Here is a 12,210-nt window from a genome sequence, read left to right on the forward strand (position 1 = left end):
AATTGAGACAAATATTAGTACACAGTCCTCTATCTCAACTGCTTCAGCTCTTTGTCTTCAAGAACTGTTTTTCTGTCTCAAGAGGCACACATGCATAGCATCAACTGTAGTTTGTTTAGATCAGGTGCAACCTTCAGGCTTCCAGGAAACTGCTGGTCAGTCAAGGCTTAAACATTCGTGGTTAAGAGTTGCAAGCATCCTCCTAGGAGAGTCCTGCTTGCTCACTTCAGGGGCTTTCAGAGTGCTATTTGATGTAGAAGAAAAAGCACGCAACAGCACACGTGAGCATGCTTACTGGGCACTAGTATTTACCTCAGACTTAACACTAGATCTATAGGCCTGACCCATTTGCATTTGAACCCAGACCTAAATTTCCCTGAAGTTTAACAGACATTCAAAAGCCTGTGTTTTGAACCGGGCCTTAAAACTGAGCTGACTTATTAGGAGCTAAGCTAGCTAGACACATACTACAAAGAAGAGCTTTCAAAGATAAGCTGTTTCCTGGGGTTAATGATAAGATGGCAGGAGAGACAAGTGGGATGTTGACTGTACCTAATTTCAGCTAATCATTAATCTCCCAGAGATATCCGGTATGCCTTGATACTCCTTGCTGTTATGAAGTGCAAATGAAAGGCAAATGAACTTTTGCTCCCCCCACCTTCTGAGTAGGCTCAGTTTCACTTTGTGCGAAAAAACAGAGGGGTTAATAGTTTGCATGGTAGCCCATAAGTTTGCCCGGTAAATCTCCTCACATCCTTTTCTTGCCCACACTTCTGAGATCTATTCTCTTTCCATTTATGACACTAAAACTGCCAGTTTATGCCATATGGCATGTTCACCTGACCCAGACAAAACTATCCTTTTTTGTTTCTGATGCTCTTCTGTGCTGTACAGCTCTGCAAGGAAAACATTCAATAGCTCATCATATACTAGATGTCTACAATCTTCAATGGCTCTGCACATCCCCATGCAATTTCATCCTTTGTGCCCCGTATGTTCTCCCTTTCACGACATCTCTTTTGAAGCGCACAGAGCAGCCAGCTCTCTTCCAGCGAAGTCAGGGACTTAAAAATTCTCAATACCAGCACCTGACCAGTACACTCATTTGGAACAGGTCTCTAGAAAAAACTGGTAAAAGCCATTCATTATTTAAACTCGACTCCTGTTTTCCTTCCTGTTTGCTTGCTTTCTCACCTTTTGTATTTATCAATTTTAAGTTTAGGCTCCTGGAAAAGAGATCATCTTTGTAGCAAAGCTGATTGCTCTACTTGCTTGATGAGGCTTTACCTTCTCCTCTCAGCCCTTTTTCACTCAAACAGGGCCGTGAACTAGAGTCTCTAGGCACTGCTGAAACTAAGTTCTAAGTTCTGGATGGCTAAACTGTCATGCAAAATTATGGCTGTAAATATTTAATATTCAGTATTAAAAATGAAGGGCTTTCCTGCCTGAACAGCCACCCAACAGCTTCAAAACTTCCACCTGGAGTTCAAAGGCACTGCTTTCTCTGCATGAAAGTAAAAGAAGAAAGGCTGGGTGGAAGCTTGAGGCGTGACGACACCCCACGAGGTAAAAATAAAATCAAACAAAAGATAAAACGGGCCTGACAGTCACTGGAACAAGCTAAACACTGAATCAGCAATTATTTCTGAATTACTTATCCTGTTCCACATTGCGCAACTGGTTTGCAAGACTCACCGGGCAGGCAGCTCACGTATCTGATTGTGGCCAACATCCAACACTTCCAGTTTCCTGCTGTCACATACCCACTCAGGCAGGTTTTCCAGGTGATTTCTATGAATAAAGAACACAAAGAGGTATAACTAAATGATGATCAAGAGGTGAAGGCTATTAAGAATACAGCCTCAAGAGAGATACAGACACCTGCAGGAAATAAATGTGTTTCCTATGAGATTGTATCACCCCTCCTTCTCTAAGGGCACTACCAGTGCAGTGAGGTCCTGAGTGAGGGGCCAAGAAAGCTAACAGCATTATTATCTCTCTAGACGTGCAGCCACTAAGAAAATGGAAAAAGCTGCTTCCAAATTATCGGGGAAGAAATATTAAGAGTATCAGAATATTGAGGGTGAAGAAGACTCCACGGAGAAGAAAATTTGTGAGATACTCCTCAGAAAATATTCACACCCTACACAGTTGAAACGCACCTCCCTTGATCTCCCACAAAGTCAATCCTGAAACCCACTCCACCACTCTTCAGCTCTCTCACTGAATAGAGCAAAATGCATTTTTTTGTGTTATTTTTGAAGTCAAACATTTTGCTTTTCTTGTATTTGTCTTCACAGAAACTAACCCTTCTAAAAATTAAGTTCTTAGAGGTAAGTTTTTCCAAACATTGCACTGAAAGCATGCAGCTAGGCACAGCAGGGGCACCCATGTATCCTGCCTTCGAGACACGAACTAGCAGCACAAAATACATGGAGGAGGTTGTGTGCGTGTGCATTCACAGCACTGCTACTTCAGCTAGCGTACACAGATGCGAAACTGGGCACAAAATAATATTCAGGCATATGCAGACTTTAAGATCAGGAATCAGACCCTTACACAGCATGAACATAAAGCAATGTTCATGCTCATTCCTGTACTTGTATCCTATAGTTTATTAATGCAATAGCCTTTAACAAAAATACACTAGCAAACCGACCCCTCTTATCCTCAGATAGCTTCCTTTTCAGTCTCAAACAGATTTCCTAAATTCCAAGCAAGCCAAAAAGCTAGACACCCTACCCATTTAGTTACAATGCCATCACTGAACTGAGGCACAAAAAGGGTTTTGTGATCAAAATCATGCATTCTGCACCAATCTCATTTACAGCTAAATGGAGAACCCAGCTTTACAAAGAAGGCTTTTCAATAAATCACACTTATTTAACCATACCTTTGAGTTACGTTCAGGTGCACAATGGGAGTAACTCATGGTTGATGAAACTTTCAAGTTGATGGCCACTTGCCCAGGTTAACTCACTAATTGTTACGATCACCCTCAACAGCTTAAAGAGTGCTTTAAGCAGGCTTTTCTAATGAATAAGTTTATCGCTTCAACTTGCAGATAAGTAATTCCTTAAATAAGACAGACATTAAGCACACGTATAAAGTGTTCCCTGATTCAGTCCTTAAATTGTAAACCGAACTCCAATACCCCCTTTTCCATCACTTTCCTCTTCCCACCTCCCTCGTTAAAGGTGAGGTCCACGCAAATGGCAACTGCAGACATCCCTGCAGCAGCCAGGAACTGTGGAGAGCAGTGATGAGCTGCAGGAGCAGCTGCCGTACTGATGAGTGAAGCATCAAACCGTCACCTCTGACAGGCTTGTGACACAGACACACCCAGAAAGGAACTTCTGTACACATCTCATACTGGCACACGTTTGAATCATCGTGTTGTATCGCTATAAGATAGGAAATCTTTAAATCAGGGAAACTCTTTTCCTTTAACTATAAAGGCACATTTTGTTTTAGCACTAAAAAAAAAAAAAAAAAAAAAAAAAAAACAAACCAACTCTGTAAAAGGAAACAGGGAAGAACTGGCCAGAAGAAAAAGGCTCATCCTCTAACTCTGAAAATCAGTCTTCTATCTCAAGGTCCAATTCCTGCCCCAATTCCCTCACTGATGTATATTTCACAGGCCCAAGAAAAAAAACATACTTACCTAGAAATATCCATGTAAGCCAGGCAATTAGGAACTGGATACACATCAAGGTGAACAAGTTCTAGGGGGAAAAATAAATAAAAACAAACGTTGTGATAAAGATTTGCACTTAAATGGCTGTTCCATACGAATTATTTTAAGCAGCTAACACCCAGGTATTCTGGAACAAGTCAGTAACCTAAAAAACTTCAGAGGACCTGGACCTTTGTGAACTGAGTTTTGTTTCTTTATTATGTCTGGAGTATGTTTGCTATATTACGTTGTACTTGCCATGACAGACACTGCATAACTGATCAAAGAGAAGAAACTGGAGGATTTTAGAAGTTTCACAGCAAATTCTCATTTTTCCATTTTTGTCCCAGAGCTGTAGCTTCACCTTCGCCGCCCTCTGCCCGGAATAGTCAGTCACAAACCTGCTCTACTTTCTTTCACTGGTCACTAATGGTACAGGCATGGAAGGGAGACTCCCCACTCTGCAACAGCGAGCCGCAGAATAGACCAGAGCCCTCCAGGTCATGGCAAGACCCAGGGTATTTTTCAACACATTACGTGAGCCTTTGCGACCCTGTGGAGATCCTGGTTCAGGCCTTACAAGGAAGCCTTACACAGACCTTTCATAGCGTCTCAACTACCGCTAGTAACATTATATTTTGATTGCTTCAATAATATTTCATATTTTAAGTTTTTTGGGTAGCTAATGCTTAGCATTAGGGCTGAAATAAAACCAGTAGACATTTATTTAAGCCTCCAGAAAATCCACTAAAGTGAAAATGTAACAAGCATCACGGTTCCTTTGGAAGATGAGACTAAAACGAGGTGGCCGAGGGTGCAGAGAGACGATAGCCAGGAGGAACAGCAAGACCAAATAGGCAGTTGATTGCAAGATATGGGTTGACTTGGGTTCTCAGCTCACATTGCACAGCACATGCTCAGTTTGTTAACTTTTCCCAGCTACAAAGATCCTGGCATGAATATTTAATGAAGGCACAGGCTTGGATATCGTTAAGATGACAGCCTTTTAAAGGCAGTGCAGACTGCTCAGCAAATTCACAGCTCTTTGAGCTTGTGTTTTGTTTATTCCATACCAAACTACTCCAAAACACTAAAAATGGTGGTGAAAACTGAGTATTTTAAGTAATAGCAGCTTCCAGAGACAGATCAAATAAATCCTATTCATGGAACACGGGAGTTATTCAACTGGAAAATGCTGCATTATTTTTATTACTGAATACAAGTAAAGTCACTCATTATAGATTTTGTAGCTTTCTGGCCAGAGTAAGCAGCTAGAGGTAGCAGCAAAAATATATATTGTTTTAGTTTGTCTCACAAACAGCCACTTGTTCAAACTTTCTGAACTCTGGGGAAAAACAATAAATTCCCTATTTGCTTTGGTAAAGCAACACATTAATACAGCCCGAAGAACTGACAACTTCCAAGAGCCCTCCCTGCTGACACAGGGAGGAGTTTCAGCCCAAATTCCAATATTTTCACGGTTTTGAAACCTCCAAAGCAGTAGCCCAGTGTTATTTGAAAGGCACTTCTAAGCTCAGAATCGGCAGTAGCAGGACACGGCACACGTGAAATCCTTTCATCCAAGGGTCGTGTCAGGAGCCTCCCGACCACGCCCACTGCACTCCATAAGCATCCCGGAGAGAACCAGGTATGAAAACCAGAAGTCAGATGACACCACCACAGCTGCCCTGAAAAAGCACTTACCATTTGAGGAAGCGTACAGCGCTTTGAGAAAATATCCACTGATTTTGAGGGTGACCAGCTGATTCCGTTCACAGTGTAGGACTTCGACATTGTTAAAAACTGTTGCATCCAGCTCCCCAAGTTTGTTGTCTCTGAGATCCAGTTGGGTCACATGATGCAGAAAATCTATTTCATCGGCCTCCAATCTCCTGATTGAATTCAGTCTTGCAGACAAAAAAAAAGGAGATTAAGTGTAGTTACGCGGCAGGCTCCTGCTGACAAACCAATGCTCACTCTACAATCGGTTGTGCTGGATTAAACTAGCACACGTCCAGGTTCTGATCAAGGTTGATTTTAAATATTTTCCCCTTTGCTGTGGTATTTTAAAAGCAGTATGGATCAGCTCTGTTGTTTTATCCATCATGACAAAGGAACAATGACACCAAGTTCCTTTCTAAACTACTTTGAAAACTACTGATAAAAAGCTCTGCAATAACATAAGTATTACTGTTATTCTGTCTATAAAAATAAAAGATGATCTGGCTGTTATTTGTGCCCGATAGTTTGGAAAAGAACAAAACCTCTACAGTTCCTGCTGGCCTATCATGAGCATCTGCTGGAAAAGCCTGGCAGCTACGAGTAACCTGCAGATATTGGACTCGCTTGCCTTATCGAAAGGCCAAATTGAGATTTATGAGTTCCAAATTTTGCCTCTCGCTTTGCCATGCTCTGCAGCAAGCAAATTCAGATGCCTGAAAATGGGCGTTAAAAGAAAACAAAGCAAAAACACAAGACGAGTGGGTCTGTCAGATAAAGAGAACAGGTTTTATCACATCTTCACTGCAGTGCATTGATGCTGCCAATACTCGGCAACTTCCCCAGAAGTTACAGTTGATATAAGATTATCTATAACCCAGCAATGTTTGAGATGGCAGAGCACTCTGAAGAGTTCAGTTTCAAATTCTCAGTGCTGACCAGAACACTAAAATCGGTAACTTCTGTCAGCCCACTGAGCCTCCCTACTGAGGATAAGGGCATATACCCACAAGCTTTGCTGTTACTCTTGCTTTCAAAGAGTTGCCCTCTGTGTAAGCTGTGCTTTCAGAGTAGCTACATTTTCCAATTAAAAGAAAATGGGAAATATGCCCCCACCAATACCACAGCCTGCTTTTTCTGTTTTCAGTTGACAAGCAGTGCTTCCTTCCAATTTCACCGAAGCAAAGCACTTCGCTGTGCAGCAAGTACAGCTTGCAAACACGTTTGACATTTGTTATTCCAGGTAACATTACAAAGAATCACTGTTTGCTGCTTGGTACAGAAAGGATGCAGAAGACAATGAGGGCTGGAACTGCACCACTGGAACTCATGGCCAGCTCAGCCAGGGCATCCCTACACTAAGGCCAGTTTATTTATTTGTTTTTAACATACATACAAGCACATGGACATATTTTAACCCCACCATATACACTTCAGAATTCATATGTCTATTTTAGCTGTCTTTTTAACTTATGCTGGCCCTTCCTTGACTGCAAAGTCTGACAGCTACACAGCAGTACGGTACACTAAGTTTTAGCTTGAAGAGCTTAATTTAACTAAATGGTTCCAAAATTCATCATTATTTGGTCCTCATGGTCCAGGCTCTGATTGCAGAATCCCAGCCGATTGCAGAAGCTGGCTTCCCCAAAGACCGTAAGAATAAAGAACCGCCTCATACCAGAGCCATTTGTAATGAGGATCTGTTTAGACTCTGCTGAGGGCATCAATAAAATAACGTTACTCATGGTGGACTATGCTTTTTAACATACCAGGAAATACTAAAATATCTATTTTTGTCCTGTCACCTTCGCTGCCCTTTTCTTCATCTCACGCATCTGTAACATTTCAGACAGAAGCTTTTTGAGTCAGGGACTATAATTTACATTATATTAACAGCACACCAACTAGAACTGCAGGAGCCCCCAGTGTCCCAGGCTCTGTTTTGTTTGGGGGTTTTGGTATAGGTATTAATCTCCCCCACTCATTTTCCTAACTATCAATCCCCCTAAATGCTGCCCCTTCCTCAGAAGAAGAACGCTAAGTCACGGCAAGTGCTGTGAGTTACGGAAGGCCGCCAGAAGCACGGTTCAGTGGGCTAACACAACAGATTCATGCACGGGGGGCTATTCTGACAGCCAAAGAGAAACTGTTTCAACACCAAGAATTTAGACCCACGTATTTTCCCCCCACCCTTTTCAAATACCTACCTGAGATCCACATGCTTAATGTGAGGCATCCTTTTTAACACCTGTAGGTTCAGGGTATCCATGCAGTTCCCCGACATACAGAGCTTATCCATTGCGGTCAGCTTCTCCAGCACCCCTGGAATGCCGGTGAACTCGTTGAAGGACAGACTCACGTAGCTGAGCTGATGCATATGCTCCAACTCATCAGGAAGGGACTGCAGAAAGTTGCCATCCAGCAAAAATGTCTGCAAGCTATTAAAGGTGGGGGAGGGGAAGGGAGAGTGAAGAAAGTGAGTGACCTATTAAATCACATTTCCTTCCTATAAACACACAAATCTGCTGCAGTTGCAGTGAAATAAAACATGCAAAAGGGGAGAAGAAAGAAAAAAGTTAAGGAATAATGCTTTCACATCTCTGCCAGAAAATAGCAACCAAAGAATTAAAAGCCTTGCAACTATGAAATGCTAGTATCTTCAAACAGAACTGAGTCTTGGTGTGAGGGCTGAAGCAGTAAGCAAGAGGGTTTGAAAGATTATCTTCACCATGAAGGTGTCGCCTTGTGTCAAATACTGGGGACCAGAAAAGCTTTGAGACATGAAGGGTCCACCCCCAGGTCACAACTGCTTCCATACAGATCTATGAGCCAGTCTGCTCTGACAAAATCCAATAGGTTTAAGCAGTTTCTGATAGCAAGATTATGTACAGAGTCATGAAACTGCTTGTTGTCTATATTATCAGTCTGTGCACATTAAGTTTTAAGAAAGTACTTGCTTGTGCATCTCGCCTACAACTGCTGGAACGCTTCTGAGGGCATTGCAGGACACGTTGAGTTCAGTCAGGGTTGGGATACCACAGACTGCCAGTGGGAAGTCTCCTAAATTATTATTGGAAAGGTTAAGGCTCTTCAACTTGGTGAATCTACAATGAGATAAGAAAAAATAAAAATTTAAAAAAAAAATAAATAAAGGAGACAAGTAAGTGACGCATAAACCACATCAAGCTGCCTTGTAATAATTCGTACAAGGTAAGTTTGGTTATGTAAATGCAAATCACATGCAAGTTTAGTTTATGCACTTGGAACAACCAGGGAAACTACCAGACGCTGAAGTTCAACACCACTTGCAAGAGTTCACTCACGTTAAGCCGGTGCAGAGAAACAAGCCCTCCTGAACAACATGCTAAATATATTTTCCTATGAGCGTAACAAAGAACAAAACCCTTGCCATCCTTATATTGTTTCTTCTTGCCATCCTTATGATACATATAATTTCTTCTCTGGCATCTCATCCTGTACTACAGCACTGCTATTTTTCTGAACACATTTCCTGGTAGTAAGACTACCCTAGTGACACTGGTTACAAGGCGCAGAAAATTCTCAGCCTTTCTGAACACTAAATTTTTGTGGTGCAGCTCAGCTCCACTCATGTGAGTAGATACTGCCTTTCAACCACAGATTCTCATTAGAATGGACGGGTTTGAATACAACCAGCAAATGTGCTGAACTAAAGCAGAGTTTAGCAAGACTTCTGTAGTGACAGAGGCAAATTCTTCTGTTCTCAATTAAGTACAATGTCAAAGCTCCTGCGGATTTCAAAATTTTGTCCTTCACATGTCACAGAACTCTTAAAAGCCCCTTGGTTTATCACATCGGCCAACAGAGGAACTTGCATGTGCTTGCCTTATTAAAGATGACCAAGACTGCTTGAACAAAAAACCCAAGAAGGGGACAATCCAATTAGCCAGCCTGCATGTTCAGCAACATTATTACGGTTGCCTAACAACCACTGGGAGGTATGCCTAAAGGCAAGTGAAAGGATGAATGAAAAGATCTGTGTCAGATTCCGATAGATGGGAGGAAGTTTCTTTTCTGGCATGGTTTATGCCAGGACATTTTATTTGGACTTCGTTTTCCCTTCGTTAAGGCTCAAGTCCTTTATTTGTGCGAGCGGGCTTTTATATAACATGGGGATGGAAGCAAAGCTGTGCCTATGAACGCTGCTATTCCACGTGAAAGTAATCTCCAATAGCATCTTCCAGCCAGTGCACCCACAGCCGCTGCACCCACCCAGCGCATTCTTACCTCGGAGCACTTTGTCCTCCCCCGACCAGAAAACACATCAAGCATTGCACAGGTTAAAAAGTTTTAATGCCAAAAAAACTCTCGGAAATCCTCAACCAGTTGAGGACGGTGGCACACGCCTTCAGTACTGCCTACATCAAACTAGCACCACTTGACTAGAACCCAACATGAAATTTTAAGTAGTGTCTTCCTATTGTATTTCAATGGGGGTTGTAAGTGAAGTGTGGATATTACCCCAAAAGACAGGCTATAAACACATTTAAAGTTTACAAATACACTTAACATTTACAAAGGCTTGCAGCAAGCAAGCGAATGCTGGGCTTTGTATTGGTATTTTGGTGCAAAGATGGCAGAAGAAAAAAAAAAATATGGAAAAACCACGGCCAGTTACCACACGTTTTGAACACCCTGTGCCACGCTGGAGGCAGAAGAAGTATGGAACAGACTTAGAAGGAGACTAAATGAAATCTTGCAATCAAATTATTGCTGCAGGGAAAAAAATGCTACTGTGCAGAAACAATGACTAATGTATCTCTGGAGGGGGAACTGTAAAATAAAAAGGAGGCTAGGGTAAGCTAGCTGATATTAATGAGGGCTGCTAGCCAAAAAAAAATTAAAAAATGCACATTTTAAACATTATACCTTCCCAATTCCTCTATTTTGAGAGAAAGGGCTTAAAAATCTTCCACCTAGAACTGAAACCCACAATCCCGCATTTATCTTGAAAATAACTGTAGATCTCAGCCACAGATATACTGCCTTGAAATTTGGGGTGATTCTGTGGTGGAACAGCTGTCCCACATCTTCCTCAAAGTCAACTGCAAATACAAACAAGAACGCTCTAAGTAGAAATCACATTTTTTCCAGTATTTAGGTAAGTGCAAAAATAGTAGTGAAGACAGGAAGATTAAGTCAAAATAACTAAGCTGCTGGAGAAACATCAAAATGCAACTCTTCCAATTTTCAAGTCAACCATGAAAAAAGAATGAACTCATTTAATAATCAACACTGAGGCTACAGCCTTTACCTGTGCCACTCTGGACTCTCAGAACAGTCTCAGGACTTTTGCCCACTAAACAAGTGAAGACCACAATCTGCTAGAAGACCCCAAATACAATACTGAGGTAAAATTACAGAAGATCAAGCTAATACACAGAGGAAAGAGGACTGGGGTGGGGATGGTGAAGGAAGCTGAAAAATACATTAACCAACTCCAATGCAGCATTCAGCTTCCAGGTTCTGCACTCATTCTTGTGTATAATTGTCCTAGGTCAGATGAAAAAAACCCCAAACTTAAGACTACTGGCAGGAAAGAGATTTTTTCTTCTTCCTTTGTAAATATGTTCATTTACAAAATGCTAAAGTTGCATTTCTCCTCACGGAGCACTGTCAAGTACAAAACATTACTAAGGCAAACTGGCAGACATTTGCTCAAAGCTAAAATCTAAGTCTACCTCTCATCTTTGGCCACTCATTTCCCACTATCCAAATGGCACATGGGTTTGGGTTGGGACACTTCCATTAGGAACACTGCCATGCTGCACATTCAAAATGCTGAACTGGTTATAGCGCTTCTTCTACCTACATAGATTTACAGCCAGTAGCACCGATAGCATTCGTAGCATCGATATAAGTAAGGTAGGAGAGAAGTATTCTACAGACTCAGGTTTTCTGTTGCTGCTGAGTTTGCACAGCATCGGGCTTTAAATAGATTTTACAGAGCAGCATCTTTGCCATTTTCTCACACCTGAATCTTTACTCCTACCAGAAGCAGGGGCGCACATGGATGCTGCCCTCATGGCATTGCTGTAAAGAAAAGACACAACGTTTGAGGCATGACAGTGTAATAACCTCATATCAAGTCCATACATATGCTTTCTTTCCTCTTCTCCCTCCTTTCCTAGTTCTAGACTGCTGTTATCTGTTAAAAAATGTCAACCTGAAGAACAGCATCTCTCACACTATGTTCCGTTAGCTTACCAAGCCTTCTCTTGTAATGACCAACATACAAACACTCCCTTCTCTGATCAAAAATAGTCCTACTTTAAGCTAGAGCAAAATATTGACATGTCAACCCTTGAGTTTAAACATGCAGTATGACTGAACACTAATTGCCATAATTGAGCCAAAAAATGCCCACTTAATCCTGAAGCTGCCACTTCAGGAGTGGTTTTAGTTTGACATACGCAAAATGAGGAGAGGGACTAACAAGAAGAGTTTGTATCACGGCAAAGCAATGAACTGACGTGCCAGTTTCAAATTCAGATCTACCTGATGCGCACAGCAGAGGAATTTCCACTACACAGTGCAGCATTTGTGTTCCACTATGTTTGCAGAGGGGGGAACAGTATAGTCGAATTGGCCATACACTGTCATTGAAATGCAGCCATAATGGACTCATCTGACAGAACCAGTCTTGCCCCACTGTTACCAAAAGCAATTAAAAAGCAGTATTTTACTACACCCAAACCAGAAGACATAGCTTAATAAGGGGCTCAGCTTAAGGAAAACAATCACTTTCCCAGTACTATCTCCAGTATTTGGGCTCT

The 12,210-nt window shown here is 41.7% G+C and overlaps 1 protein-coding gene across 1 annotated transcript in view; it reads right to left on the minus strand.

Moving 5' to 3' along the window:
• The window catches only part of PHLPP1 (PH domain and leucine rich repeat protein phosphatase 1), a 77,783-nt gene that overhangs the window by 28,531 nt on the left and 37,042 nt on the right, over positions 1–12,210 (minus strand). The window contains 5 exon segments of the mRNA XM_035891325.1: positions 1,696–1,791; positions 3,665–3,725; positions 5,381–5,583; positions 7,603–7,833; positions 8,353–8,499. Coding sequence (XP_035747218.1) covers positions 1,696–1,791; positions 3,665–3,725; positions 5,381–5,583; positions 7,603–7,833; positions 8,353–8,499 — 738 coding nt within the window.

The sequence above is a fragment of the Egretta garzetta genome, unplaced genomic scaffold, assembly GCF_000687185.1.
Source record: "Egretta garzetta isolate BGI_Z169 unplaced genomic scaffold, ASM68718v1 scaffold463, whole genome shotgun sequence".
Classification (NCBI taxonomy): domain Eukaryota; kingdom Metazoa; phylum Chordata; class Aves; order Pelecaniformes; family Ardeidae; genus Egretta; species Egretta garzetta.